Raw genomic sequence first — 27,547 nt, 5'->3', positions numbered from 1 at the left:
GAGGTCTCAGAGCCGGAGTCACACAGGTGGCCTTTCAGACCGACTTCTGTCACCGCGTCCGTGCACTCAGGCTCCTCTCCGTCTCCTCGGCTCGATAGGACATGGCGTTTAGTGCCGAGGGGCGTTCCGTCCTTCGACCTGCTTTAGAAGCGGCTTTGAGGTTAACATTCTGCATGACTCAGGCCAGACAACCTAGCATCTTGTTAACGAACCCGGCCGTTCCTCGGCTGGGGTGTGCTTTCATGTGGACGGTGTGACGTGTCCCCCACGGCCATGGGGGGCTGTCTGTCCCTCACAGGTGACCAGCCCCAGACCCGCCCCATTTCAGGGCCCAAATCCTGCCCGGGGCAGACCCTTTCGTTCCAGACCCAGGGGGCCGTGGTCACCCTACATTTACGTTAGAACAAAAGGTACACGTTTGCTTAATGGATGTAATGACCGCGGATCCCCTGCGATGCTGAGGTTTAATGGGAACATGGGTTACACGTGGCCATTGGTTCTTTGAGGGAGGTGTTACCACATGTAAGGCGTCCCCCCACAATGCGCACACACCCCGTGACTAACGGTAAAGGCCTGTTTATTAAAGTACATGTCGTTTCTGAGTCGAGCCACCAGCGTCACCAGCGTGTACACATGTTGTCGGGACGCCTGTGTCGGGCTCGTGTGGCCGAGCGCCCGCGCCTCCGGGAGAGAGCAGAGGGGACGGTGCGTGACCACGGCTTCCCGCTTCCCGCCCGCAGGCTCACCGGCTCCAGCGTCCCCGACCTGATCGTGAGCCTGAGCAACCAGATGTGGCTGCACCTGCAGTCGGACGACAGCATCGCCTCGCCGGGGTTCAAGGCCGTCTACCAAGGTACCCCCCGCGGGGGCAGGGCACTCTGCTGGGCGGGGCAGCCGGGTGACAGACACGAGGAGAACCCCGTCCCCGCGGCCGTGGCACAGGGACTAGCTCTCCGCCCTCGCCGCGGGGACGCCTCGTGGCTCCGTGCGCAGAGCAGATGTTTAACTTCTCAAAGGCGGGGCTGGCGTGGCGTCGGCCGTGGCCGCGGCAGGTAAAGAGCGAGACCCAATGTAGACGGGGAGCCGAGCCCATGACACGGTGCCTCTCGGGGTTTTACACGCCAGGCCGGTCCCTGGACGTGTGACTCAGGGAGCCTCACTGTGAGCAGAGGGTGCATGTGCGTGTCATCCGCGGGTCACACGCGTCCCCTGCACCCCTGGGGTTCATGGAGGAGGCGGGACCAGGGCCCGGGAGGAGGAGAGCCAGCCCGTGTGCAGAGGCCGGAGAGTCACAGCGTGGGGAGGAGGGGCTCCTGCCTGCAGGGGCTCCTGGGCCTCCAGCGGCCCCCACAGTCACAGCCCGTGGGCAGCACGCGTGCTTTTACCTCCCGTTTTCTAAATATGTCCTTACTGGTTCCAGAGCGGAAGGGAGAGGGAGAGAGAGAGAGAGAAACATCCATGATGAGAGAGAATCATGGACCGGCTGCCTCTTGCACCCCCTCTGCTGGGGATGGAGCCTGCAACCCAGGCATGAGCCCTGACCGGGAATCAAACCCTGACCTCCTGGTTCATAGGTCAAGGCTCAGCCACGGAGCCACGCTGGCCAGGCAACCCTTTTACTTTCTAAAACGAGTAAAAGGCCAATTAAAGCAGGACCTTGCCCAGGCCGCCACCAGCTCCCATTAGATGCAGCTCATGGAACCTTATTCCTAAAATAAAGCAAGGCCCCCCGGTAAGAATTCAACACAAGAACGCACTAAACAGAAGGGTCACCGAGGTGGAGATGGGAACGGGTGAGCATTTAGTCCCCGTCTGTGGTTTGTAGCGAGTTAGTACGGGGTTTATCATTTTTAATTAGTTTTGTATTTTGAGATCATCGCCGGACCGCCTGAAGCTGTAGGAGGTGATACGGCGAGATCCCCGTCCCCGTCCCCCGGGCCCCGAGAGGGCCCTTGCATGGAGGATCAGGGCAGCCGGCCCCTGGCCCGCAGGGTGCTTCCTCCCCGGGGATTTCTCCGGCGGCTTTAGAAGCTGCGGGGCTGATCCCACCTGCACGTCCCCCTGGAACAAAGGTTTGCTTAACCTCGTCTGCAGATTCCACGGCCGGCGGCTCAGCCCGGAGAAGCCAGCGCTGTGTGCACTGGGAGGGCATTTCCGGTGACAGCAGACGCTGCTGCTCAGAGGAAATGCCCTCGGAGACGGACCCCGGGGAGGGGTGGGCGGGGAGGCCCTGTCATCAGGTGCGCATCTCGTCCTCCATCGGCGACGGGCTTAGACTGGCCGCCGGGGAGCAGCGGCCGTGGACCTCTGTGAGTCCCCCCTGAACAGCGTTAGGCTAGACCCATGGTCGGCAAACTCATCAGTCAACAGAGCCAAACATCAACAGGACAACGGTTGAAATTCCTTTTGAGAGCCACATTGTTTAAACTTAAACTTCTTCTAACGCCACTTCTTCAAAATAGACTCGCCCAGGCCGTGGTATTTTGTGGAAGAGCCACACTCAAGGGGCCAAAGAGCCGCATGTGGCTCGCGAGCCACGGTTTGCCGACCACGGGGCTAGATCCACGCAACCGCGTTGGCTTTGCCCTCCCTGCCAGGGGCTCAGGCCTGGGAAACCAGTTTGCCCTTCATTCCGGGAGCTTCCTGAGGCCTGACAAGCGCCGTCTGGGCGGAGAATTCGGCTCCAGCCTGAGAGCAGGAGCCGGCGCCCCGGCTGCGTCGGCTTCCGTCTGCTCCCCGTCTTTCCTCCCGCTGTCAGCCTCACTGACGTGTCTGAGGAGCAGCGCCTGCAGCGGCCAGTAAAGCGATGGCTGCCGACCCCCCTTTCAGCTGCTGCTGGCTCACGGGTCCAGGCTCAACCTCTGAGCCACGCCGGCCGGGCTTCCTCCACCTTTGTCCCGGCTCCCCCGGCTCCCCCTCCTCCCCCTGACAGCCGGCAGTCTGCTCCGTCTCTGCGTCTGTCTCTGTCTGTTTGTTGGTCCATGTTGTTCATGAGACGCCACCCCTGACCGAACTCTCAGGGTCTGTGCGTCCTGAGGTGAGGCCGGAAGCTTCGGAGGCTGTTCGTCCCTCGGGTCCTGAGACCGGCTGCTCTCAGGTCTCCCCTGATGGGAGCAGGGCAGGCTCCGTCCCTGCACCTGAGAGGGGACCGTGGGCCCCGGAGGGAAGGTGGCCGGGGACCTTCACAGGGTGAGGCGCTGCTCATCTGGTTCCCGGCCTCCCCCAGCTGAGGCGACCAGCGGCGGGGCCGGGACCAGGGCAGGGGCCACGGGGCCACGGGGCCACACGGCCGTCTCCCCGCCCAGGACGTGGACGGTGAGCATCTGCTCGGACCTGTTCTTAGGGTGAAGTAAAATCCAGTGGCCCCAGCCAGTGTCGCCGGTGGCTGGAGCATCGGCCCTCTCACCGAAGGGCCATGGGTTCCTTTCCGGGTCAGGGGCAGGTACCGGGGTTGCAGGTTCCATACCCAGCCCAGGTCGGAGCATGTGCGGGAGGCAGCCCATGGATGTCTCTCTCACATCGATGTTTCTCTCTCTCCCGCCCTCCCTTCCACTCTCTCTAAAAATCAATGGGAAAAATGCCCTCCAGCGAGGACTCACAAAAAAGAAAAGAACTTTTAAAAAGCCGATGCAAACCGCAGTTTAGCTCGAGACCAGGAGGACAGAGGTGGGAGCCGGGCATTCGCCAGGGCTCGTCCCGGAAGGCTGAGTGGCTGCCGAGCCCACACCCGGGGACGCCCGTCCTGTCCGCTGGGGCACCGGAGGGTGGCCCTGCCCGAGGTGATGCAGGCGGCTCCGCAGGGGTCCCGGCGCTAATTAGGGAAGATTCTGAGAAGGAGAGGCCCCCGACCACAGCCCACATCACAGGCTGCCACCACAAACAGAAACCGGATCCTCAATCTGGGAACAAAGGGAAATTAAGAACGCCTGTTGTTTCCTTAATCCCCAGCCTGAGGAGCAGAAGGGATGCACAGGAAATCGCAGAAGAAGGCTGGGCAGCGGGAGGCCCGCCCAGGGAAGAAAAACAAAGCTGCCGGGTCAGAAATCCGGGAAGTAAAGCGGAAGACCTTGAAAAAATAGAAAAGTAACTTCATCTTTTTAGAAAATAAGTTTTTATTGATTTCAGAGAGGAAGGGAGAGGGAGAGAGAGACCTTCATGAGAGAGAAGCATCGATCGGCTGCCTCCTGCACGCCCCACACGGGGGATCGAGCCTGCAACCCGGGCCTGTGCCCTGACGGGGAATTGAACCCTGACCTCCTGGTTCATAGGTCAACGCCAACCACGGAGCCGCACCGGCCGGGCTCACTGAACCTTCCTCAGGTCCTCGGAGTCCCCATCTCCAAACGCCGCCCCTTGGGGTCCGGGTCCCGGCACGGGCGTGGTGAGGGGACGGTTCTGTCGGTGGCCTCGCTGAGCATCGTCCACTAGCAGTTACTGAGGGCTGTGCCCCCAGGTGAGCGCGTGCCAGGCAGCGTCTGTGGTGCCCGTGGCGGGCAGAGCCGTACGCCGGCAGGAAATGGCATGGCCCGGGGAGAGCTGCCTGGCCAGCACACTCGCCGGCAGCCGCACGCCCGGCCCGCTGGGCGCGGGGCCTGAGGAAGCGGAGCTGGGCTCCGAGCACAGATCGTTGGACCGTCAGGTGCCCACCGTCCTGCCTCACGGAAGAGCGACGCCGGCAAAGGCGGCCGGGAGCGCGGTGGACTGTGCTCAGCGGGTCGGCTGCTCCCGGCAGGGCCTGCGGAAAGCGGAAAGCGGGCGCCAAGGTGCTCATCGCGGTGGCGGCCACGGGACACTCGCCTCCAGCGCTGAACTGGCCTGGCCCGCAGCGGGAGGAGGGGGTGAGAGGCAGGTCTCTCCGCGAAGGAGGGGGGCGCTGCGGGTCTCCAGGCGCCGTGGAACCTCGTGGGGAAGCAGTGGTTCGTGTTGGAGGGCCGAGAACTCAGCGTGCGCAGGGCCAGGGAAGCAGGGCTTTCACTGTGCACGTTACCATCTTCTGAGGAGACAGTTGGCGACGGAGCCAGTAATCCATTACGCCCGCCCTCCAGGTTCTAAAGTTAAAAGTGGCCTCCCCCCCCCCCTAAATATACCCCGTTTTCTCTTCCTTCCGGACAGCCATGCACATGTGCTTAGAAGCCCAGAAAATGCGCAGGACTGGGAAGCTGGCAGGTTAGAGAGCACTGCCCGCGGCCAGCTCCTCCCACCTCGGAGGCCTGGGCCTGCTGGCTCTCCGGGCAGAAACCAGAAAGCGGGGGCTCTGCGAAGCTGGCCTGACCCCGCCCTCTCAGCATGCTCCCCTTCTCACCGCCCCCGTGACTTCTGTGTGAGTCACTCCAGCAACAGCCACATTTTGTCCAATTTAGCGTTCCAAATTCATCTCCACTGCACTCCCAGCTGATGTCCAAAATAACTTACAGACTCACATTTCCATTTTTGTTCTGAAAGCCACAAGACAGCGGGACATCCGGGCCGGGGCCAGCTAGCCCGGCCAGCAGAGTCAGGTGACCGGAGGTGCGCCGGGCGGGCGGGCGGGCGCTTTGGTTTCCACCGACGTGGCGCTGTGCGTGGAGTTCACTTCATTCCTAATCCCGCCAGCGTCGTGGCAGGTGCTCCGCACTGGCTGTGCAAATAGCACTTTTATTTACTTTTCATTTCTATTTTTTCACTCCTCACCCGAGCATATTTTCCCATTGATTTTTAGAGAGAGTGGAAGAGAGACGGAAAGACAGAGAGAAACATCGATGTGAGAGAAACACACTGATTGGTTGCCTCCTGCACGAGCCCCAGGGCCCGGGCCAGGGAGGGCTGGCAACCGAGGTATGTGCCCTTGACCAGAATCGAACCCGGGACCCTTGGGTCCGCAGGCCGACGCTCTATCCACTGAGCACACCAGCCAGGGCCAGACATCACTTTTATTTTGTTTTAATTTTATGGTTTAAGGAATTACAAAGAGCAGTACGGCTCTCGTGCTCTGTCTCCCTGCCCCCGAGGGTCTGGGCCGCTTTCATAGGACATTTCCGGGTCCTTCCGAGGCCGCAGGCGCGCGCTCTAGTCTGTGCTGGGCCAGGCTGCTGGCGGGTGTCGGTGGGAGAGACGTGGTTCAGGCCTCCAGAGCGTTCGGGTCCAGCCTGGCCCTGCCTGGCTGTGCTCCGTCAGGGCCACAACCTGAACCCCCGCCCGTCCTTCCGGAGGTCCCTCCTCCTGGTCCCAAGCCAAGATGTCCGCTCCCATGCTCATGCAGGAAGGCGTGCTGGTGGACAGGGCGTTGCAGGGACTTGCCGCCGGTACCGGGGAAGGCTCCCAGCCCAGCTCCGTCCGGGAGGGCGGCCCGGCCATGGCCAGGTCCTCTGTGTGGCCAGTTGCCGTGGTTTCCTCTGCGTCGGCGGCAGTTACCCACGGGGACTCCTGTGGAGCTCACCCTGCTTACAGCCCGGTCTGCAGAACCCGGGGCTGCAGCTGACCTTCAGCATCCAGCAAGGGCAGCGCTGAGCGAGGGCAGAGCTGAGCGAGGGCAGCAGTGAGCGAGGGCAGAGCTGAGCGAGGGCAGAGCTGAGCGAGGGCAGCAGTGAGCGAGGGCAGAGCTGAGCGAGGGCAGCGCTGAGCGAGGGCAGAGCTGAGCGAGGGCAGAGCTGAGCGAGGGCAGCAGTGAGCGAGGGCAGCGGTGAGCGAGGGCAGTGCTGAGCGAGGGCAGAGCTGAGCTAGGGCAGCAGTGAGCCAGGGGCCCGCGGCCACAGCCCTGCCCTCCCCTCTCCCTCTGAGCCCGCACTGGGCCCACACACCAGTCTGCCCTGAAATTAGATGCCTTTTCGCTATGTTGTCGTTTCCTCCAAAAAAACGTAACCCAGGAGTGCGTGCATCGTGCCTTCCTCGTCCGCGCCCTCATTCCTGGAGCAGGGCCTGACCCCGCTGACCTTCCGAGAGGAGGTTTCCGTGAAGAGCAGCTGGGCTCCTGGTGGCTAACGCTGGCGGCAGAGGCGGAGGCGGGCGGAGCCGCGCTGGGCTCTCTGCAGCTCTGGCCCTCGTGTCCGGTCCCAGCGGTCAGGTTTCCGTGGGCAGAGGTCGGCTGCCCTCATCTTCTCCTTACCCGGAGGCCATGTGTGTGCTCATCCGTCTCCTCCCTGAGCTCTCACCTGCGCTAAAGCAGAAGTTCAGACGGCCTTCGGACTGAAATGCTCAGGGGGAGGGGCCCTCGCTCTCGCCGGGACTGTTGCCATGAGAGCCGCCGATTAGAAGGAGACGGGGCCTGCCCGTCGGGGCGGCGGCCGTGGGCGACGAGCAGGCAGTGTGCGGCCAGGAGGGCTCGCTCACCGTGTTCATCGTGACATCTGCATCGTGAGCTCCTCCGTGTAGCCACGCGTGTCCCTGAGACCATCCGCAGGAACCTTTCTCACGTGTCCGTGGCCCCTCCTCCCGGCGCCTGGACCTGAAGGTGGACGCATCAAGTCCCCGTGCTAAACTGGATGGAAATAACGCGGAGACCAGCGACGTCGCCACGTGCTCGTGTTCCAAATGGTTGAACGCGGTCCACGCGTCCGTGTAACGGTCCGTCTGTCCCTCCTTTTGCAGAAATCGAGAAGGGCGGCTGCGGGGACCCCGGCGTCCCTGCCTACGGGCGGCGCACGGGCGGCAGCTTCCTGCACGGGGACACCCTGACCTTCGAGTGCCAGGCGGCCTTCGAGCTGGTGGGCGAGCGCGCCATCACCTGCCAGCGGAACAACCAGTGGTCCGGCAACAAGCCCAGCTGCGTGTGTGAGTGCCCGGGCCGGCCCGCAGGGGGCGACACAGCGCGGGGGGGGCTGGGGGGGGAGGGGGGGGGGCTCCCAGGCCCGGGACAGCCTCACTGAGGGCACCGGCCGCTCCTCACGCCCCGCCCCTGCCTGGTCCCTCACTCGCCCCTGCCTGGTCCCTCACTCACCCCTGCCTGGTCCCTCACTCGCCCCTGCCTGGTCCCTCACTCACACGGTCACCAGCGTCCCCTGTGCTAGTCAGTGCACCTGCGCGTCTGCCAGGAAGACCGCGGTCCCAGCACCGCTCCCAGCAGGCGCCCCGAGCGGGCGGGGGGCGGGGTGGATTCCACTGACCCCTGCCCGCCTCCTCCTGAGCCAGCTGCTGTGGCAAATGGGAGACGGTACTTCACAGCCATTGAAGCCGGGTGCTTTTTGTAACGAAATAGAGCGATGGGAGAAAGTGTGGGTGAAATTATGTGGGATAAGAACAAAGCTCCCCCTAGAAATAAATCCCGCAGGTGTTCCCTCCCTAAGAGAAAAGTATGCAGATACAGGGCGCCCCCCCCCCCCCGAAATGTGTACACACTTGGAGTACTTCTTAATTAACTCCAAGGGCTTAACTCGGAAAAGAGAGAAAGATCGATTGAGCTGTCAGCTGTGAGTGTGGATACACTTTGGGGACACCAGATAGATTTCTCAGTACACATTCTCTTTTTATTTTATATTTATTTATTCATTTATTTTTAAATCTTTATTGTGGAAAGTATTACATATGCCCCCTTTCCCCCATGGCCTCTTCCAGGCCGCCCACCCCGGCCTTCCCCGCCCCCGGCCTCCCCCCCGCCGGCCTCCCCCCCGCCCGCCCCGCCCCATCGCCTGTGTCCTTGGGTGATACTTACAGGCAGATGAGACCTTTGGCTGATCTCTTCCCACCCCCCCTCCCCCGCCTTCCCCCTGAGGTACCACAGTCTGTCCCACGCCTCCATGTCTCCGTACGCACAGTACACTCTCCTCAGAGTCAATTTTCCAGGAGATTTGTATAGCCTCCACCCAGACGTGGTCTGATTTCCACGACACCATTTCTCCAGAGTCACCTGTGACCCATAACACAGTGACGCCCACATGATGTGGGGGGGAACCTGGCCTCGGAGCCCGGGTGGAGCCGCTGTGGCTCCCGGCACTGGCTCTGCAGACACACACACGCCTGTCCGTGCTGATCTCGCTCCTCCGAAGGCAGAGGCTTCTCACCAGGAAGGCCGGTGCCGGCCCCCGTCTCAGCCAACCGACGGGTCACGTCCGAGCCCAGCCCGTGCGGGGTTCCGTGCGGCTCGGGGGCACCCCACACCATGAAATACCCTATTTCCAGTTCGGGAAAGAGACAGTGTGATGGTCCGGAATTAGCCATTTGAGTAGCGGGATGGCCCGCGAGGGACAGGCACGGCCCCCCCACCTCGGCCACCAGCTCCGTGCCCGGCCCCGGGCCCCCCCCCTCGGCCACCAGCTCCGTGCCCGGCCCCGGGCCCCCCCCTCGGCCACCAGCTCCGTGCCCGGCCCCGGGCCCCCCCCCTCAGCCACCAGCTCCGTGCCGGCCCCGGGCCCCCCCCTCGGCCACCAGCTCCGTGCCGGGCCCGGCCCCGTGGGCGGAGGGTGAGCCGCTCTCTCTTCACAGTCTCCTGCTTCTTCAACTTCACGGCGGCCGCGGGCGTCATCCTGTCCCCCAACTACCCCGAGGAGTACGGCAACAACATGAACTGCGTGTGGCTGGTCATCGCCGAGCCGGGCAGCCGCGTCCACCTCCTCTTCAACGACTTCGACGTGGAGCCGCAGTTCGACTTCCTGGCGGTCAAGGACGACGGCGGGGCGGACGTGACCGTCCTCGGCACGTTCTCCGGCAACGAGGTGCCCTCCCAGCTGGCCAGCAGCGGGCACGTGGTGCGGCTGGAGTTCCAGTCGGATCACTCCAACACGGGCCGGGGCTTCAACATCACCTACAGCAGTGAGTGCCCGCCGCTCCTCGCGGGGGGGGGGGGGGGGGCGGGGGGGGCGGGGCGGGGGGAGCCCAGGGCCGGCTGCAGCGGCTCTGTGCTGCTGTTTGCTTTTTAAATGTGTCTTTATTGGTTGGGGAGAGGAAGGGAGAGGGAGAGAGAAACATCAGTGAGAGAGAGTCCTCCGTCAGCTCCCTCCTGCACGCACCCCCCCCCCCCCCCGCCCCACGGGAGATGGAGCCTGTAACCTGGGCACGCGCCCTGACCGGGGGTCAAACCAGCGGCCTCTCGCTGCGGGGGATGATGCTCAACCAACGGCCAGGGCATCTCAGAGGGTTTATACTCGTAATTAACATCATGAGAACAGCAAAGCGACGTCTCTGTCCCGGTAACCGAAATATACACCTCTGTCCAGGTTCCTGGCTTGGTCACCCCTGCAGTAAGGACTGAGTCTCTCACATGTCTTCTCTCTCCTTCCTTCCCTCCCTACCTCCCTCTGTCCCTTCCCTCCCTCCCTCCCTCCCTCCCTCCCTCCTTCCCTCTGTCCCTTCCTCCCTCCCTCCCTCCCTCCCTCCCTCCCTCCCTCTCATCTATCCATCCATCCGCCTATGCACCCTCCATCCAAAAGAAACAAGAAATGGTGCAGGGACAGGGAAGGGTTCGGGCCAGGCGCCCACTGGGACACCTGTGTCATCGGTGAACTCTGATGCGGCAGCTGACTCTCACCTTGTCTTACCTCTGACTTCTCCTCGGAGCAGGGATCCTGTTGGAGGGCACCCGCTGCCGCCCGCTGGGGGAGAGGGGTGGGCGAGCTGAGAGCTCACTCCCTGGGTGCCGGCTCCTCTGAGGCCCGGTGCTGAGCCTTGGCCAGGGCTCCTCTCATTGGAGGGACAGCGTCTCCGGGGTCGGCCAGGCCTCGTTCTGTGCGGGAGGGCGGGCGCTGCCCGTCGGAGTAACTGCCCACGGGCGGGCGGGGACTACGCAGGGGCCGGGACTCTGACCAAGATGTGTCTGACCACCCACCCATCCTCTGTCACCCAAGAGGGAAGGCACGGCTGTGTGGCTCATGGTGGCAGCCCCCCGCGTGTCCCCCTCGCTGAGAGTGGCGGCATGGGAGACGCGGGGTGGGTCTGGCTGCAGGACGGGAGGGCCGGGGGCGGGGGATGCGCTTCCCGGCCGGGCTGCTCCTGTGTCGCGCTTAGTGACCCATCGCTTCCCGCCCAGCGTTCGGTCAGAACGAGTGCCATGACCCCGGCATCCCCGTCAACGGGCAGCGCTCCGGGGACCGCTTCCTGCTGGGGAGCTCGGTGACCTTCCAGTGCGACGACGGCTTCGTCCGGACGCAGGGCTCCGAGGCCATCACCTGCGCCCTGCAGGACGGCAACGTGGTGTGGAGCGCCGCCGTGCCGCGCTGCGAAGGTGGGTGCCCCGCCGGCCACAGGGCACACGGCACACGGGCACACAGGACACACAGGGCACACAGGACATACACCACACGGGCACACAGGGCACATGGGCACATACACCACACGGACACACAGGGGACACAGGACATACACCACACGGACACACAGGGGACACAGGACATACACCACACGGGCACACGGGGCACACACCACACGGGCACACGGCACATGGCACACGGCACACAGGGCACACAGGGGACATGGCACACAGGACATACACCACACGGACACACAGGGGACACAGGACATACACCACACGGACACACAGGGCACACAGGACATACACCACACGGGCACACACAGGCACACACAGGCACACACACCACATGGGCACATGGGCACACGGGCACACACCACACGGGCACACACCACACGGGCACACGCTGGGTTAGACACGCCCTGGAGCTGGCCTCGGGGACCCTCCGGGCCGTGGGGGCCCTGCCCAGCCTGGCCCCGTGTTGGGTGCTTCCCTGGCGATTGGGGAGCTTCCTCCTCCGAGTGGGAGTGCGCCTGCACCCAGTGTCCCCTCCTTCCAGGGACGCGGGTCCTGGGGGCCAGGCCACGCCCACGGCCTCCCGCTCCCAGTTAGACCCGCAGTGCGCTTGGCTCCGCGGAGGCCACCCTCCATGTCGCCTCGCGCTGCACACGCCATCCCGCGCTAGGCGTGGGCGGCTCCTACACAGGAGGACCCGCTCCTGGGAGCTAGTCATCCCGTGCGAACCCCGCCACAGCCTGCTGAGAAACCGCCAGCAGAGGACTCCTTAACAGGGAAAGAGGTCTCTTACAAAACACGTTTTTATTGATTTCAGGGAGGAAGGGAGAGGGGGAGAGAGAGAGAAGCATCGATGAGAGAGAATCATCGACCAGCTGCCTCCTGCACGCCCCCCACTGGGGATGGAGCCTGCAACCCGGGCCTGTGCCCTGACCGGGAATCGAACCGGGACCTCCTGGTTCATAGGTTGATGCTCAACCACGGAGCCACGCTGGCCAGGCCGCAGTGAAAGACATTTTTAAAGTTTACATGAACCGAGAGGCCCAGTTCCTGAGCACAGGTGGCTCTCAGAGCACATAAGTGGGCAGGCGGGTGGGAGGGCAGGCAGGCGGGTGGGCAGGCAGGCGGGTGGGCAGAGGGGAAGGCAGGCGGGTGGGCAGGCAGGCGGGTGGGCAGGCAGGCGGGCGGGCAGAGGGGAGGGCAGGCGGGAAAGGTAGGCGGGTGGGCAGGCAGGCAGGGGGGAGGTGGGGGGGGGCAGGGGGGGAGGGCAGGAGGGCGGGTGGGAGGGCGGGCGGGCAGAGGGGAGGGCAGGCGGGAAAGGTAGGCGGGTGGGTAGGCGGGGGGGCAGGCGGGGGGGCGGGCAGGCGGGCACTGATGGCCCAGCCGGGGACACGCCCCGTCGGAGCTGCCGCTGAAGAAAACAGAATAGGAATCGCACAGCAGAGCCTGAGGGCGGGAAAGGCCCAGAGAAGAGCGAAAAGGCAGAAACTAAAGGAGGATGTTCTGCTGAGGAAAATCAGCTTTAGGATCCGACATTCAGGGCACCAGTGAGGTCTTTGTTAATATCAGCAAAGTAGACCAATCCTCTGTGATCCTGAAGAGGAAGCTAGGAAACAAGAAACTTACACGTATTTAGCAAAACATTACTCACCTTGATTAGAAAGCTAGTGACTTAGCATAATAGTAAAAATGCCCTTTCCGTGGCTCTGTAGAGAGAGGGGCTCACCTCACAGCAGCTCAGAAAGCAGCCGGTGTGTCTCTTCTGGCAGAGCCCCGGGCAGCACCAGGCACAGGTGTAACGGGAGCCTTTTCCTGCCACCGGGCAGAGTGGGTGTTTATGACGTCATCCGAGGGCCACACAGAACTTCCCACTGAGACACTGGCCTGCTCCGTGGGGTCAAACATTCACTTAACTCCCCGGAAGGCCGTGGCAGGGCCAGACCAGAGGGTTCCGTGGGCCTCACAGGGCCTCTCTCCTGGTTCTGCGCTGACCGCCCGCTGCCTGCCCAGCTCGGTGCGCTTACACACCAGACGCCGGGGGTGGGAGGAGGGAATTGCACACGAATACGTCACCAACTCCACGCAGCAACGTTAGGGCTCACCGGGAGCTGGTGATTTCCCAGCAAGTGGCACATCACCGAGCTAAACGTGCAGCGTGTGAGTAAGCAAAGGACCAGAAAGAGATCTGATAAAAGGCTGACGACGGAGCAGGACACGAGCGCCGAGGAGCCGCGAGGCGGGTCCTGTGGGTCAAGTGCACGCAGGGAGCACCTCCACGCGGGAGCCGTGCGCTGACTCCTGCGGCATTTCACCAGCCCGTGTTCGTGGAACAGGCCCACGCCAAGGTCTGCGTGGAGAGTCGGCCACGGGAAACATGTGGGACTGAGCAGGCTTATCTTAGGAGCAGGCTGCAGTCGATAGGTCCGGGCAGATGGCCCGTTTATCTGAGGAGGACGGCGTCCGCGAGCCCTGGTTCCCTCGCTGGCAGGTTGTCATCACGCGTGTGAGCATGCAGGTCCCCGGCACAGGTGTCTGCACCCCGCTCTCCACCACGGCCTTCGCCTCCTGCGCCCCTGTGGTTGGACGAGACCCTGGGCCGGGTTCTGGCCACGGAGGTGTGAGTGCCGTGAAATAGCTTCCGGCCAGAGCGCCGCCTTCACTGAGCGGTTAGGGTTTAACGGGTCGCGGTGGAGTAGGAAGATCCGCCTGTGTAGCAGGATGGCGATGCCAGGTCTCCAGGACCCTGTGCAGCACAACGCCATGTGCCAAGACGCCAGAGCCGCAGAGAACAGTGTGTGACAGGCTGGGCGCGTCCCCTGGGGAAGGAAGACACGTAGGAAGTGTTCCTCATGCAGATTTAGGAACGTCTGAGGCATCGGAATCTACGTCTGTACTTGCTGTGCGTCCTTCTCAGATCGTGTGTGTGGGGAGTGGCTGACACATGAAATACGTGTAAGGAACGCGCTGCCTGAAATCTCAGGACGCTGCCTTCACCTGGGAACCAGTTTGCTTTAGCCCCTGGGGACATGCACTCCCGAGCACAGCAGGCGCGTTCCTGCTGCCAGTGGGCGTGCGGGGTGGGGCGTGCGGGGTGAGGCATGTGAAGTGGGGCGTGCGGGGTGGGGTGTGTAGAGTGGGGACATGTGGGGTGGGGTGTGTAGATGGGGCGTGTGGAGTGGGGTGTGCGGGTGGGGCATGTGGAGTGGGGACATGTGGGGTGGGGTGTGTGGGGTGGGGTGTGTAGAGTGGGGCGTGTGGAGTGGGGTGTGCGGGTGGGGCATGTGTCCACTCCCCGCAGTCAATGACCTGCGACCCCTCTCCCTTCCAGCCCCGTGCGGCGGCCACCTGACCGCGTCCAGCGGGGTCATCCTGCCTCCCGGGTGGCCAGGGTACTACAAAGACTCGCTCAGCTGTGAATGGGTCGTCGAGGCAAAACCAGGACACGCGATCAAAATCACCTTTGACAGGTACGGAAAGCCTTCCTCCGGATGGGCCCGGAGGCGCCGTGGTGCCCAGGCTTGTATCTAAATGGCCCCGAGACTTTGGGACAGGATCGTGCTTTATCGGTCCCCAAAGGGTTTGCTTAGAGGACGTGAGGCGCGTGCTGGATACGTCTGGTTCCTGAGCGTGAGCCTCTGAGTCTCTGTTCAGAAGCGGCAGTCCAGGGCGCCCCCCCCCCCCCCCCCCCGGTGCCCAGAGTGCCAGGGACCAGCCCTGAGTCCCTCCGTATGCGCACCTGCGGGTGGAACCCACTCTGCCTGGTTCTTTGTGTGTGTGTGTTTTAAATATATTTTTATTGATTTCAGAGAAGAAGGGAGAGGGAGAGAGAGATAGAACATCAATGATGAGAATCACTGCCCCCTATTGGGGATCGAGCCCACAACCCAGGCATGTGCCCTGACTGGGAATCGAACCTGGGACCCTTCAGTCCACAGGCCGGCGCTCTACCCACTGAGCCACACCAGCCAGGGCTGCTCCTCTGATTGCACAGGCACCTCCTTCAGACCCTTAGCAGCCTCTGAAAGCGGAGGGCACAGCGCCCCTGGTGGCGGTGGCGGTGGCGGGTAACTGCAGGGCGGCTTCAGGTGCAGAGCTGGCCCTGGGGAGGGCTGGCCCGTGAATGGCCAGGTGACTTTACCTGCACGGAGAGACCCCTGGAGAGCCGCGGGGCGTGGCTGCGTGATCACGCATTTAATCATCTAAGACACGATCACGCTATTAGAATTTTTCATAATGACACTTGTTACCATTTGTCTCGACAATGAAATCCGCCTCATGATTATAAGGCAGAAATGGTCTGAAGGAGCCACGTGTTTTAAACCGCAGGGAGCGTGGTGGTTGGGGTGTCCAGCCTGCCCTCCGAGCCGCCTCGGGGTGTCCCTAGCGGGGCCCCCTCTGCGCGCAGTGGTCTGGGTTTGTGCTGTCTCACCGTGGATGGATGTTAGTTTAGTTTAGTTTAGCTTTTCCACTGCTTTTCTAACGATCGATGGTGACTCCCGCCCCGGGAAGGTTCTGGCGGAGCCGCGTTCTCTCTTCGTAATCGTTTGCCTTTGAAATGGTGCGGATGCTGCTGTCCAGTTTGGGTGGGGTGGCAGCCATCTCCACAGGGCGATCTCGGAAAAGAGAAGAAACGACGTGGGTTGTGTGTCTGTGATGTGGGAGAGCGGGTCCGTGCCCAGCATCTCAGCCCTCGCGGGAGCACACGGGGTGCGCGCCCCTCCCCTGGCTGTCGCTGCAGAAAATGTGGACGCCGTGGGGCACATTTCAAAGGGCGTCTGTCCCCTGCTCACCGCATGCTGAGCTCGGACTCTGATCGCGGAGAAACTTCAGAGAACATGGAAGCCGTGAGAGACGAGGCCGCGCCCCCAGCCCGGTGCCCAGGCTGTGACCTCAGATTCCAGCCCCGCCCCGGGTGCATCCATCGTGTTAAACAGACGATGGTGACATCGTTTGAAAATGCAAACTGATGGAGTTTTCAGTGATTGATTACTGATCTATCCATCTATCTATTTTATGAAAGCTAATCTGGTTGACGGGTATTTTTATTTTAAATATAGTTTTATTGATTTCAGAGAGGAAGGGAGAGGGAGAGAGAGAAACACCAATGATGAGAGAATCACGGATCAGCTGCCTCCTGCACACCCCCTACTGGGGACCCAGCCCACAACCCGGGCGTGTGCCCTGACCGGGAATGGAACTGTGACCTCCTGGGTCATAGGTTGATTCTCAGCCGCTGAGCCACGCCGGCCGGGCCTGGTTGAGGGGTGTCTACATTTAGAGCCGACCAGCGCCCTGTGTGTGGCAGAGAGGAGGTGGAGTGGCAGGGAGGGGTGTGGGCGTCCTTTTCTCTAGTGAGAAGCTCTGTTCTGCAATACCGCGGTTGCCCACGTTTTCACGGGCACGTGGAACTGCGCTCACTGTATTTCTGGTGCACCCACGGGTCGCTCATCCGTGACTGCGATGTCGCGGGAATGTCTGCGGGTTACACGGCTGTGTGCCTCGTTCCCGACTGCCGTCCCTGTCCCCAGGTTCCAGACGGAGGTGAACTACGACACCCTGGAGGTGCGGGACGGGCCGGCCAGCTCGTCCCCGCTGATCGGGGAGTACCAGGGCACGCAGGCCCCCCAGTTCCTCATCAGCACCGGCAACTCCATGCGCCTGCTCTTCACCACCGACAGCAGCCGGGCCAGCGTGGGCTTCCTCATCCGCTACGAGAGTGAGTCCTGGCCTGTCCCCGTCCCTGTCCCCGCCCCCATCCCCGTCCCCATCCCCGTCCCCATTCCCCGTCCCTGTCCCCATCCCCATCCCCATCCCCATCCCCGACCCCGTCCCCGTCCCCATCCCCATCCCCATTCCTGTCCCCATCCCTGTCCCTGTCCCCATCCCCATCCCCGTCCCCGTCCCCGTCCCCATCCCCGTCCCCATCCCCGTCCCCATCCCCGTCCCCATTCCCCGTCCCTGTCCCCATCCCCATCCCCATCCCCGACCCCGTCCCCGTCCCCATCCCCATCCCCGTTCCTGTCCCCATCCCCGTCCCTGTCCCCGTCCCCATCCCCATCCCCGTTCCTGTCCCCATCCCCGTCCCCGTCCCCGTCCCCATCCCCATCCCCGTTCCTGTCCCCATCCCCGTCCCCATTCCCCGTCCCTGTCCCCGTCCCCATCCCCATCCCTGTCCCCGTCCCCATCCCCGTCCCTGTCCCCGTCCCCCTGCTCCAACAAGGGCCCCAGGGGCCAGGACACCGGGGCTGGGACACAGCGTGCAGGCGGCACCCCGCCTGATCTCAGAGCTTGCTCTCCTATCCAGAGGGCAGTTTGGGGAACTTTGCTTGAAAAGGCGTATCCATCCATCATAAAGTGAAACAACGCAGTAATTAAATAAGGAAACGTGTTCTCACTACAGAACGGAATCACAGACCTGCACTGTCAGACCCTGAGGGCCACAGGAGCTAACAGGACACAGCCCGGAGATGGCTCCTCCTGAGCAGCAGCTTCTGCTGGAAACGTAGCTACAGGTGTGACCTCAGCACCTGCCCCTCCTGGGGATATAGCCCATCAGGTGTGACCTCAGCCCTCCTGCCCCTCCTGGGGATATAGCCCATCAGGTGTGACCTCAGTACCTGCCCCTCCTGGGGATATAGCCCATCAGGTGTGACCTCAGCCCTCCTGCCCCTCCTGGGGATATAGCCCATCAGGTGTGACCTCAGCCCTCCTGCCCCTCCTGGGGATATAGCCCATCAGGTGTGACCTCAGTCCTCCTGCCCCTCCTGGGGATATAGCCCATCAGGTGTGACCTCAGTCCTCCTGCCCCTCCTGGGGATATAGCCCATCAGGTGTGGCCTCAGCACCTGCCCCTCCTGGGGATATAGCCCATCAGGTGTGACCACAGCCCTCCTGCCCCTCCTGGGGATATAGCCCACCAGGTGTGACCTCAGCACCTGCCCCTCCTGGGGATATAGCCCACCAGGTGTGACCTCAGCACCTGCCCCTCCTGGGGATATACCCATCAGGTGTGACCTCAGCACCTGCCCCTCCTGGGGATATAGCCCATCAGGTGTGACCTCAGCCCTCCTGCCCCTCCTGGGGATATAGCCCATCAGGTGTGACCTCAGTCCTCCTGCCCCTCCTGGGGATATAGCCCACCAGGTGTGACCTCAGCACCTGCCCCTCCTGGGGATATAGCCCACCAGGTGTGACCTCAGCACCTGCCCCTCCTGGGGATATAGCCCATCAGGTGTGACCTCAGCCCTCCTGCCCCTCCTGGGGATATAGCCCACCAGGTGTGACCTCAGTACCTGCCCCTCCTGGGGATATAGCCCACCAGGTGTGACCTCAGCCCTCCTGCCCCTCCTGGGGATATAGCCCACCAGGTGTGACCTCAGTACCTGCCCCTCCTGGGGATATAGCCCATCAGGTGTGACCTCAGCCCTCCTGCCCCTCCTGGGGATATAGCCCATCAGGTGTGACCTCAGCCCTCCTTGGGTAACTGACTCTCCCTGCACTCAGGAGATCCCCAGGGTCCGGATGACATCCCGGGAGCTGGCTCCCCGTGGATGGAGCCACGCCCTTACTACGCATTTCTGAATCGTGGCTCGGACGTCCTACTCATGTCTCCTTGCCTGTTGAGGCACATTGCTGTGCTCATGAAGGAATGCCATCCCATTACTTAATCTGCAATGTCACTCCTCACCTGCATGTCATGTGCTGGCCTTCACAGAGGAAGGAACTCGTCCCAGACTTTAGTACAGTTCACACAGCACTCAGGACTGTTACCCAGAGGTCACTGCGGGAGTAAGCAGTAGGAATATCGGTGATAATGTAGGGTTTCCGGAGAATATTTCCAATCGTAATTGTAACTTTCTGAGCTTTATTATAAGGTTTTGTATAGCAATGATGTCTTTTTTCTCTGTTTTCGTTTATAAACATTGCAGTGATGTTCTCTTTCCTCCTTCCCATTCTCCTTATTTTCAAAATATGTGCTATTCTGAAAGCAAAGAGCCGTGTTAGAGACGGAGAGGAGAAGGGTACGCTGACCTGAGCCTGGTCACGGGACGTCAGACGGCACTTCCCTTTCCCAGGCGGATCGGGGCTGCCTTCAGTGCAAATGTGCCACACACGTGTGTGTGTGTGTGTGTGTGTGTGTGTGTGTGTGTGTGTGTGTGGAACGCAGTCTTAGAAAGTCAGCCGGTGCAGCTCAGTGTGCATCATACGCGTGGGCTGGGCATGGGGGCGCCTCTGCAGGAAAGCTGAGCGTGACCCCCAAACCCAGCGGAGAGGGAGGGGAGACAGGAACTGAGCCAGGACTCGGGCTTCCTTTGCGTCCGATTGAGCTCCCAGTGAAGCGGCATCAAGTCCGGAGCGGCCAGCGGTTTGCGCCGGCGGGCGGTTGTGAGCAGCACGGTACGCGTCTCCACAGGGCGGCGGGGCCGGGTGCTCGCGCTCCTGTCCGCAGGCGTAGACGGCGGAGCCAACGCGCACGCATTCCCAGGCTGAGCGCTCCGGGCTGATCCCCAGGGTCAGGGCTCAGACATGCTTTCTTTTCCGTCAGCCAGCGCCCTCCCCCTGACCTGTTCTTGCCGGGCGTGTAGGTGTGACTCTGGAGTCGGACTCCTGCCTGGACCCCGGCATCCCTGTGAACGGCCGTCGGCGCGGCAGCAACTTTGGCATCGGGTCGACCGTGACCTTCGGCTGCGACCCCGGGTACACGCTCAGCGATGACGAGCCGCTCGTCTGCGAGAGGAACCACCAGTGGAACCACGCGCTGCCCAGCTGCGACGGTAGGGGCGCTGCGAGCCGCACGCCGAGGAATGCAGGGACGTGCACGTGTGCAATGGGGGTGGAGGGGGTGAGCCGCACCCCGAGGAATGCAGGGACGTGCACGTGTGCAATGGGGGTGGAGGGGGTGAGCCGCACCCCGAGGAATGCAGGGATGTGCACGTGTGCAATGGGGGTGGAGGGGGTGAGCCGCACCCCGAGGAATGCAGGCACGTGCACGTGTGCAATGGGTGTGGAGGGGGTGAGCCGCACCCCGAGGAATGCAGGGACCTACACGTGTGCAATGGGGGTGGAGGGGGTGAGCCGCACCCGAGGAATGCAGGGACCTGCACGTGTGCAATGGGGGTGGAGGGGGTGAGCCACACCCTGAGGAATGCAGGGATGTGCACGTGTGCAATGGGGGTGGAGAGGGTGAGCCGCACCCCGAGGAATGCAGGGACGTGCACGTGTGCAATGGGGGTGGAGGGGGTGAGCCGCACCCCGAGGAATGCAGGGACCTACACGTGTGCAATGGGGGTGGAGGGGGTGAGCCGCACCCTGAGGAATGCAGGGACGTGCACGTGTGCATTGGGGGTGGAGGGGGTGAGCCGCACCCCGAGGAATGCAGGGACCTGCACGTGTGCAATGGGGGTGGAGGGGGTGAGCCGCACCCCGAGGAATGCAGGGATGTGCACGTGTGCAATGGGGGTGGAGGGGGTGAGCCGCACCCCGAGGAATGCAGGGACGTGTGCGCCAGCAGTGGGGGCGGCAGAGGTATTCTGGGGGGCGGTGCGAGGTGAGGAAGTGGGACTTCCATCTGACAGTGTCACCTTAAATACTGTCCCCATTTAACATTTCCGTTACCTAGCGAGTTGTGTCTAACGGGGAGCGTGGGGCTAGTGAAGAAGGAATGATTAGCCCGGCCCGCGTGGCTCAGTGGTTGAGCGTCGACCTGTGAACCAGGAGGTTACAGGTTCGATTCCCGGTCAGGGCACAGGCCCGGGTTGCGGGCTCCATCCCCAGTCGGGGGCGTGCAGGAGGCAGCTGATCCATGATTCTCTCTCATCACGGATGTTTCCCTCTCTCTCTCCCTTCCTCTCTGAAATCGATAAAAAAATTATTTTTAAAAAAAGGGGAAATTAGAGGCTGCCCTTCAACTATGTTCCCCAAAACACTCAGCCTCACAGAGCTGTAGTACCCCCGCGCGTGGGCACGGCCTCGGACCCAGGACCAGGCGCACAGCTTCCTCTCGGGCTTCCCCGTCTCCTCTCCCCCCCTCCCCCGTGGCGAGTCAGCTCCCAGGGGCGCGCCTTCTGGGCTGGGAGCTCTCAGGAGCCCCGTGGCTTTGGGGCGTCCACCACACCCCTCCCTGCACACACCTGCTCTTGGACACGCAGGGGAACAACAGGCCCCGTGACGGTGGTCACGGCAGGACTCGGCTTCCCGCTGGTCAGCGTGGAGGCGCAAAGCGGGATAAAGCAGACGTGCCCACCTGTGCTCAGGGGCCAGCACAGTGGGACCCGCCTGGGCCATGATTGGAACCTCAGCGGAGCGGTTCCCACGTGAGAGCATCGGCGAGTTGGCGTGTGCGGTGCTTCGCGGCGACCAGGCGTTTCCGCTCTAACGTGCCGCCTGCATCCATGAAACCGCTGGGGACGAGGCCCCGGAGCAGCGGCTGGATGGGACCCGGAGGCAGCGGAGACAGAACCGCTGGCCTTGGTCACCAGCTCAGGAGCCCGAACAGCAGCCGGACGTGGGCGAGAGCCCCCCTGTGCAGGGGCGGCCCGTGGGGGGAGGCTGGCTCCAGCCCTGAGGACCCACGGGCAGCGGAGCAGGGGCCACCCACAGTGGGGACCGCCGCAGGCACCAGGAGAATTCCCCAAAGGCCACCGCTCGATCCGGGGATGGCCCACAGCCCCCCCCCCCCTCCTCCAGAACCGAGGAGCGGGCGGACTGCGGTGAGAGGAGCTCAGCTCGCCGGGACGCGGGCGGGAAGAGCAGCGCCTCCTGACATGTGGCCCCCACGTCTGACGCTCCGATGGCACCGGTCAGGGCTCCCGAGAGACACAGTGCAGTGGGCAGCATGTATGTGCTCATATCTGAGGGGAGAGAGAGAGGGAGAGGGAGAGAGGGAGAGGGGAGAGGGAGAGAGAGAGGGAGAGAGAGAGAGAGGGAGAGAGAGGGAGAGGGAGAGAGAGAGATTATAAGGAACCCACTTGGCCACTAGAGAGAGAGAGGGAGGGGGAAAGGGATTATAAGGAATCCACTCAGTCACTGTGGAGAGAGAGAGAGAGGGAGAGAGAGAGGGGGGGGGAGAGAGCGATCGAGGGGGGAGGTTATAAGGAATCCGCGTGGCCGCTGTGGAGAGAGGGAGAGAGAGAGGGAGCGAGGGGGGAGGTTATAAGGGACCCGCGCGGCCGCTGTGGAGACCGTCAGGTTACAAGACGTGCAGGCGGCAGCTGTAGACCCGGAGCGGCCGTGTGTGCGCTCCCTCGGGAAGCGGGAACGCCAGCGCCGGGCCTGCAGGCGGCCCAGCGGCGAGAGGAACGCCATCTCACCTGTGGGAGGCGCAGCCTTTCGCTCCTCTCAGTCCTCCAGCTGCTGGGCCGAGGCCCCCCCACACCAGGGAGGGCCATCTGCTCTGCCCCATCCCGATCCGGTGGGCTCCGGTCTGCAGGCACCACAGACACGCCCAGAATCAGGCGTCCCCGTGCCGGGCCGTCCAGTCGACAGTTTACCGTCACAGGAGGGTTCCGCCTTAGCTGCTACGCTCACTCTGTTACTGTTCTAGGGGTTGTGATTGTGTTTTTAATAATAATTTGGGGCACGTGTATATGAATTAGCATATTGTGACTACAAGTAAAATGACGTGTGGCTGTGTTCCAGCTACTATGTAGCTGATATAGGACGGTCCTTCAGTCCTTGCCCAGTTACATGTCCCTTCACGTGTATTTTGTTCTCCAGTCATTCCGGAGGGAATGCTACGCTGATGTTGTCTCTTTGTTTTCAGCCCTCTGCGGAGGCTACGTCCGCGGGAGGAGTGGGACCGTCCTTTCTCCGGGGTTTCCGGACTTTTACCCAAACTCCCTCAACTGCACCTGGACCGTCGAAGTGTCCCACGGGAAAGGTAGGGGTACGGCGCCGATCGCCACGCTGCGATCCTTCACAGGATGGAGGCACGGGGTCGGGGGGAAGAAAGGGCGTGAGTGGCTGCAGGAGTCAGGGGACAAAGCTCGCGCGGTCTCGCTGTTAACGTTTATGTGTTTAGACATTTTGGAAGACTGATGGTCTTTAGGTGATTAGTGCTACGAGCAAAAGTGGATTTCTTGTTTCACTCCGTATTTGTCAGGTGAACTGGGCTTATGCCTGTGCAGGTAAACTTGACACTTCGGTATAATGTCAGGAAAAGAGGGGTGGATTGTGTAAGATAGGACGATGGAATGGATAAAAGGAAATGAGAAGAAACGGACTTAACTTCCAGTTCCCCGATAGACCTGGGCACCCTGGGTGCTGCCTGGCCTTCCGCGTTCCCCGCGTCATTCGTCCCCTGACCCACCGGTGGCTCAGGGCACAGCTCACCCACCCTCACTGCACAGACGGGGAGTGAGGACCAGGAAAAGGCCCACTGGTTCCCAGAATGGGCTCATGCGCACAGGAAGGGGACAGGGCTGTGTCGCCGTTTTCTCTTTAGTTTTTTTGTTTTGTTTTGTTTTGTTTTGTTTTGTTTTGTTTTGTTTTTGAGGTGTCTGAACTTGTCATTTGTGACAAAATAATTGGGGGATTTGGTCACATAAGTGTCATGTAGACTCACATCTGAACTCTCCTTGAGATGAGAGTGACACGTGTTCACAACGCTGAGCCGCCCCCGCCCCCACGTGTGTTCACGCTGAGCCGCCCCCGCCCCCACGCGGGCTTGGGAAAGGGCTGGCCTTGAAGAAAGTTAAGAGTAAAAGAAGTCACATGACGAATGCCATCACACGGATACGTGTTTTTTTAAAAAAGAACCTGTTCATAGCTCATTTCACTGGTTTCACTCTGGGGATCCAGAAACGATGCTCGGTGGGCACGGTTGCTGGGGGAGCATGTGTGTGAGGTACATGCACTGTTCCTTCTCCCAGGTGTGTGGTGTGTGCTGGGCATCCCAGCTAAGATTTCCTCAAGGCCATCTGTCCAACATAAATGGGGAGGTTCCCTCGTCCGTCATTCCAAATGCTCTGCTTACGGGCCCAGCGACCATTTCTGCATGCAGGCCATGGTCAAGTCCACCACGTGTACTTCTGTCCCTATCCCTCACTATATATCTGTATCTATATCTATATCTATTTCTATTTCTATATCTATATCTATATCTATATCTATATCTATTTCTATATCTATTTCTATATCTATACCTATATCTATATCTATACATACACTAGAGGCCCGGTGCATGAAATTCGTGCACGGGGGGGTGTGTCCCTCAGCCCAGCCTGCACCCTCTCCAATCTGGGAGAGGGATCAGGCCTAAACAGGCAGTTGGACATCCCTCTCACAATCCAGGACTGCTGGCTCCCAACTGCTCACCTGCCTGCCTTCCTGATTGCTCCTAACCACTTCTGCCTGCCAGCCTGATCACCCCCTAACCACTCCCTTGCCAGCCTGATTGATGCCTAACTTCACCCCTGCCAGCCTGATTGCCCCTAACTGCCCTCCCCTGCAGGCCTGGTCACCCCTAACTGCCCTCCCCTGCAGGCCTGGTCTCCCCCAACTGCCCTTCCCTGCAGGCCTGGTCACCCCCAACTTCCCTCCTCTGCCAGCCTCGTCACCCCTAACTGCCCTCCCCTGCAGGCTTGATCACACCCAACTGCCCTCCCTTGCAGGCCTGGTTCCTCCCAACTTCCCTCCCCTGCTGGCCATCTTGTCGTGGCCATCTTGTGTCCACATGGGGGTAGCCATCTTGTGTGTTGGAGCGATGGTCAATTTGCATATTACTCTTTTATTAGATAGGATACTATATATATCTAACTCCATATCTGACTCTATATCTATGTCTGCTATAGCTATATATCAATATCTAGCTATCTCTACGTCTTTATCTATATCTGTGTCTACATCCTGCCTACACTGGTATTATATCTATGTCTATGCCATCTACCTTTACACTTACATACACTTAAACATTTATTCATTTTTGCTGTTTATTTCACTTCTTTCATTTCTAAAGCCACACTCTTTCCATCCATTGTCTGCATGAACTTCAAAGTTTAAGATTAAATTTGGATTCCAGACCGATGTCTCACAGCCCAGAAGAAAGCATCTCCAGCAACGTTCTCCCTCTCCATGTCTCCCTCCCCGTGTCTCTCCTGGGTCCTCCTCTCCGTGTCTCTCACGTGTCTCCCTCTCCGTGTCTCTCCTGGGCCCCCCTCTCCGTGTCTCTCCTGGGCCCCCCTCTTTGTGTCTCTCCTGGGCCCCCCTCTCCGTATCTCTCCTGGGCCCCCCTCTCCGTGTCTCTCCTGGGCCCCCCTCTCCGTGTCTCTCCTGGGTCCCCCTCTCCATGTCTCTCCTGGGTCCCCCTCTCCGTGTCTCTCCTGGGCCCCCCTCTCCGTGTCTCTCCTGGGTCCTCCTCTCCGTGTCTCTCCTGGGTCCCCCTCTCCGTGTCTCTCCTGGGCCCCCCTCTCCGTGTCTCTCCTGGGCCCCCCTCTCCGTGTCTCTCCTGGGCCCCCCTCTCCGTGTCTCTCCTGGGCCCCCCTCTCCGTGTTTCTCCTGGGTCCTCCTCTCCGTGTCTCTCCTGGGTCCCCCTCTCCGTGTCTCTCCTGGGTCCCCCTCTCCGTGTCTCTCCTGGGTCCCCCTCTCCATGTCTCTCCTGGGCCCCCCGCTCCATGTCTCTCCTGGGCCCCCCGCTCCGTGTCTCTCCTGGATCCCCCTCTCCGTGTCTCTCCTGGGTCCCCCTCTCCATGTCTCTCCTGGGCCCCCCGCTCCATGTCTCTCCTGGATCCCCCTCTCCGTGTCGCTCACGTGTCTCCGCCTTTGCTCCCAGGGGTCCAGATGATGTTCCACACCTTCCACCTGGAGAGCTCGCACGACTACCTGCTGGTCACGGAGGACGGGAGCTTCTCGGAGCCCGTGGCCCGGCTCACGGGGTCGGTGCTGCCCCACACGATCAAGGCGGGCTTGTTTGGCAACTTCACCGCCCAGCTGCGGTTCATATCGGACTTCTCCATCTCCTACGAGGGCTTCAACATCACCTTCTCAGGTCCGCTGGGCTCTCCCGCTCTTTCTAGACATAATAGTACCGTGTGTCCGCAAGGGCATGTGTGTGCATGTGTGTGGGTGTGTGTCTGTGGTTGTGTGTGTGTGTGGGGGGTATGTGGGGTGTGTGGTTGTGTGCATGCGTGTGGGGTGTGGTTGTGTGCATGTGTGTGGGATGTGGTTGTGTGCATGTGTGTGTGTGGTGTGGTTGTGTGCATGTGCGTAGGGTGTGGTTGTTTGCATGCATGTGGGGGGGTGTGCATGTGTGTGGGGTGTGGTTGTATGCATGTGCGTGGGGTGTGGGTGTGTGTGTGTGTGTTAGGTGTGGGGTGTGAGGGTGTGCATGCGTGTGGGGTGTGGGTGTGGTTGTGTGCATGCATTTGGGGGTGTGGTTTTGTGCATGCGTGTGAGATGTGGTGTGTGGTTGTGTGTGTGATTGGAGATAAGTGGCCGACAAATAACTCATTAGTTGGTGGGAAGCGGGGCTGAACCCCCTGGAAACGAGAGGCACCCCCGGGTCCACTCTGCAAATCTCCATGAGAAGTGTTGGTGTCAGTGTCTTTCCCACAAGCCTTTGCACTCCTGGCCGGCATTTCACCCGCCTCCCGGGGACACTGGCCTCGCTGGAGGCGCCCTCAAGACCCTGTGCCCGGTCATTTCAGGTCCCGCCCTCCAGCGAGTTCCGTGCCCGCATCCCACCTCGGGGTGAAGAAATTGTGAACACACACCACCGAGAGGAATGTGGGGTTGATTGCAGCCCCTGTGCCCAGTGGGAGGTCCTTCCCAGGCCTCGGGCGCGGTCAGGGGCTCAGAGAAAAGATGCGATGAGCAGGCTGCGAGGGCCGGTCTCTGAGGAGCTGACGCTGACTGTAAGGAAGTGGGGGCAGGCAGGGTGTGGGTCCCCACAGAAGGAGGAGCAGCCATGGGTATGGGAAAGTGGAGGGGGAGGCCCCTGTGCTTGGAGCCCTAGAGGTGAGGAGGCCACGGGGGACTCGACGTTAACTTGTGCGAGGCCCCAGGGAGGAGGTGACAGACGACAGGACCTGACCCTTTCCTAAGCTCTTTCCCCGTCAGGCGCGAGCTTCAGCGGGGGACAGGGCGCTGCTGGCACAGCCCCGGGAGGCGACAGCATCGGGCGGAGGGACGGCGCTGGCGTGGGGAGGACCAGACGCCCGGGTGGAACGGGAGGGAAGTGGAGAGCGGTCACGGCCTTCTGCCCCCGTGAGGGAGGAGGCCGCGCTTCCCACGGCCAGCACCGCAGGCGACGCGGTTCCGGAGGAAAGATTGGGGGAACAGGCAGGAGGACACTAAGCAAACAGGCACCCCGCACCCCACACTGAACACGGACGGACACACGGGTGCAGTGGGCCAGAGAGTGGCGTCGGGTGCAGCTGTGCAGGA

The 27,547-nt window shown here is 61.7% G+C and overlaps 1 protein-coding gene across 1 annotated transcript in view; it reads left to right on the top strand.

The window, feature by feature from the left end:
- Window positions 1-27,547, top strand: part of CSMD1 (CUB and Sushi multiple domains 1) — a 694,425-nt gene that overhangs the window by 505,636 nt on the left and 161,242 nt on the right. Inside the window, exons 12-20 of the mRNA XM_054719948.1 lie at window positions 741-853; window positions 7,564-7,746; window positions 9,394-9,720; window positions 10,934-11,128; window positions 14,496-14,634; window positions 16,696-16,883; window positions 19,753-19,941; window positions 22,929-23,045; window positions 25,935-26,150. Coding sequence (XP_054575923.1) covers window positions 741-853; window positions 7,564-7,746; window positions 9,394-9,720; window positions 10,934-11,128; window positions 14,496-14,634; window positions 16,696-16,883; window positions 19,753-19,941; window positions 22,929-23,045; window positions 25,935-26,150 — 1,667 coding nt within the window. The remainder of the gene's footprint in view (window positions 1-740; window positions 854-7,563; window positions 7,747-9,393; window positions 9,721-10,933; window positions 11,129-14,495; window positions 14,635-16,695; window positions 16,884-19,752; window positions 19,942-22,928; window positions 23,046-25,934; window positions 26,151-27,547) is intronic.

The sequence above is a fragment of the Eptesicus fuscus genome, chromosome 8 (assembly GCF_027574615.1).
Source record: "Eptesicus fuscus isolate TK198812 chromosome 8, DD_ASM_mEF_20220401, whole genome shotgun sequence".
NCBI lineage: Eukaryota > Metazoa > Chordata > Mammalia > Chiroptera > Vespertilionidae > Eptesicus > Eptesicus fuscus.
The sequence above is the reverse complement of the archived record's forward strand: the minus strand, read 5'-3'. Positions and strand labels throughout refer to the sequence as shown.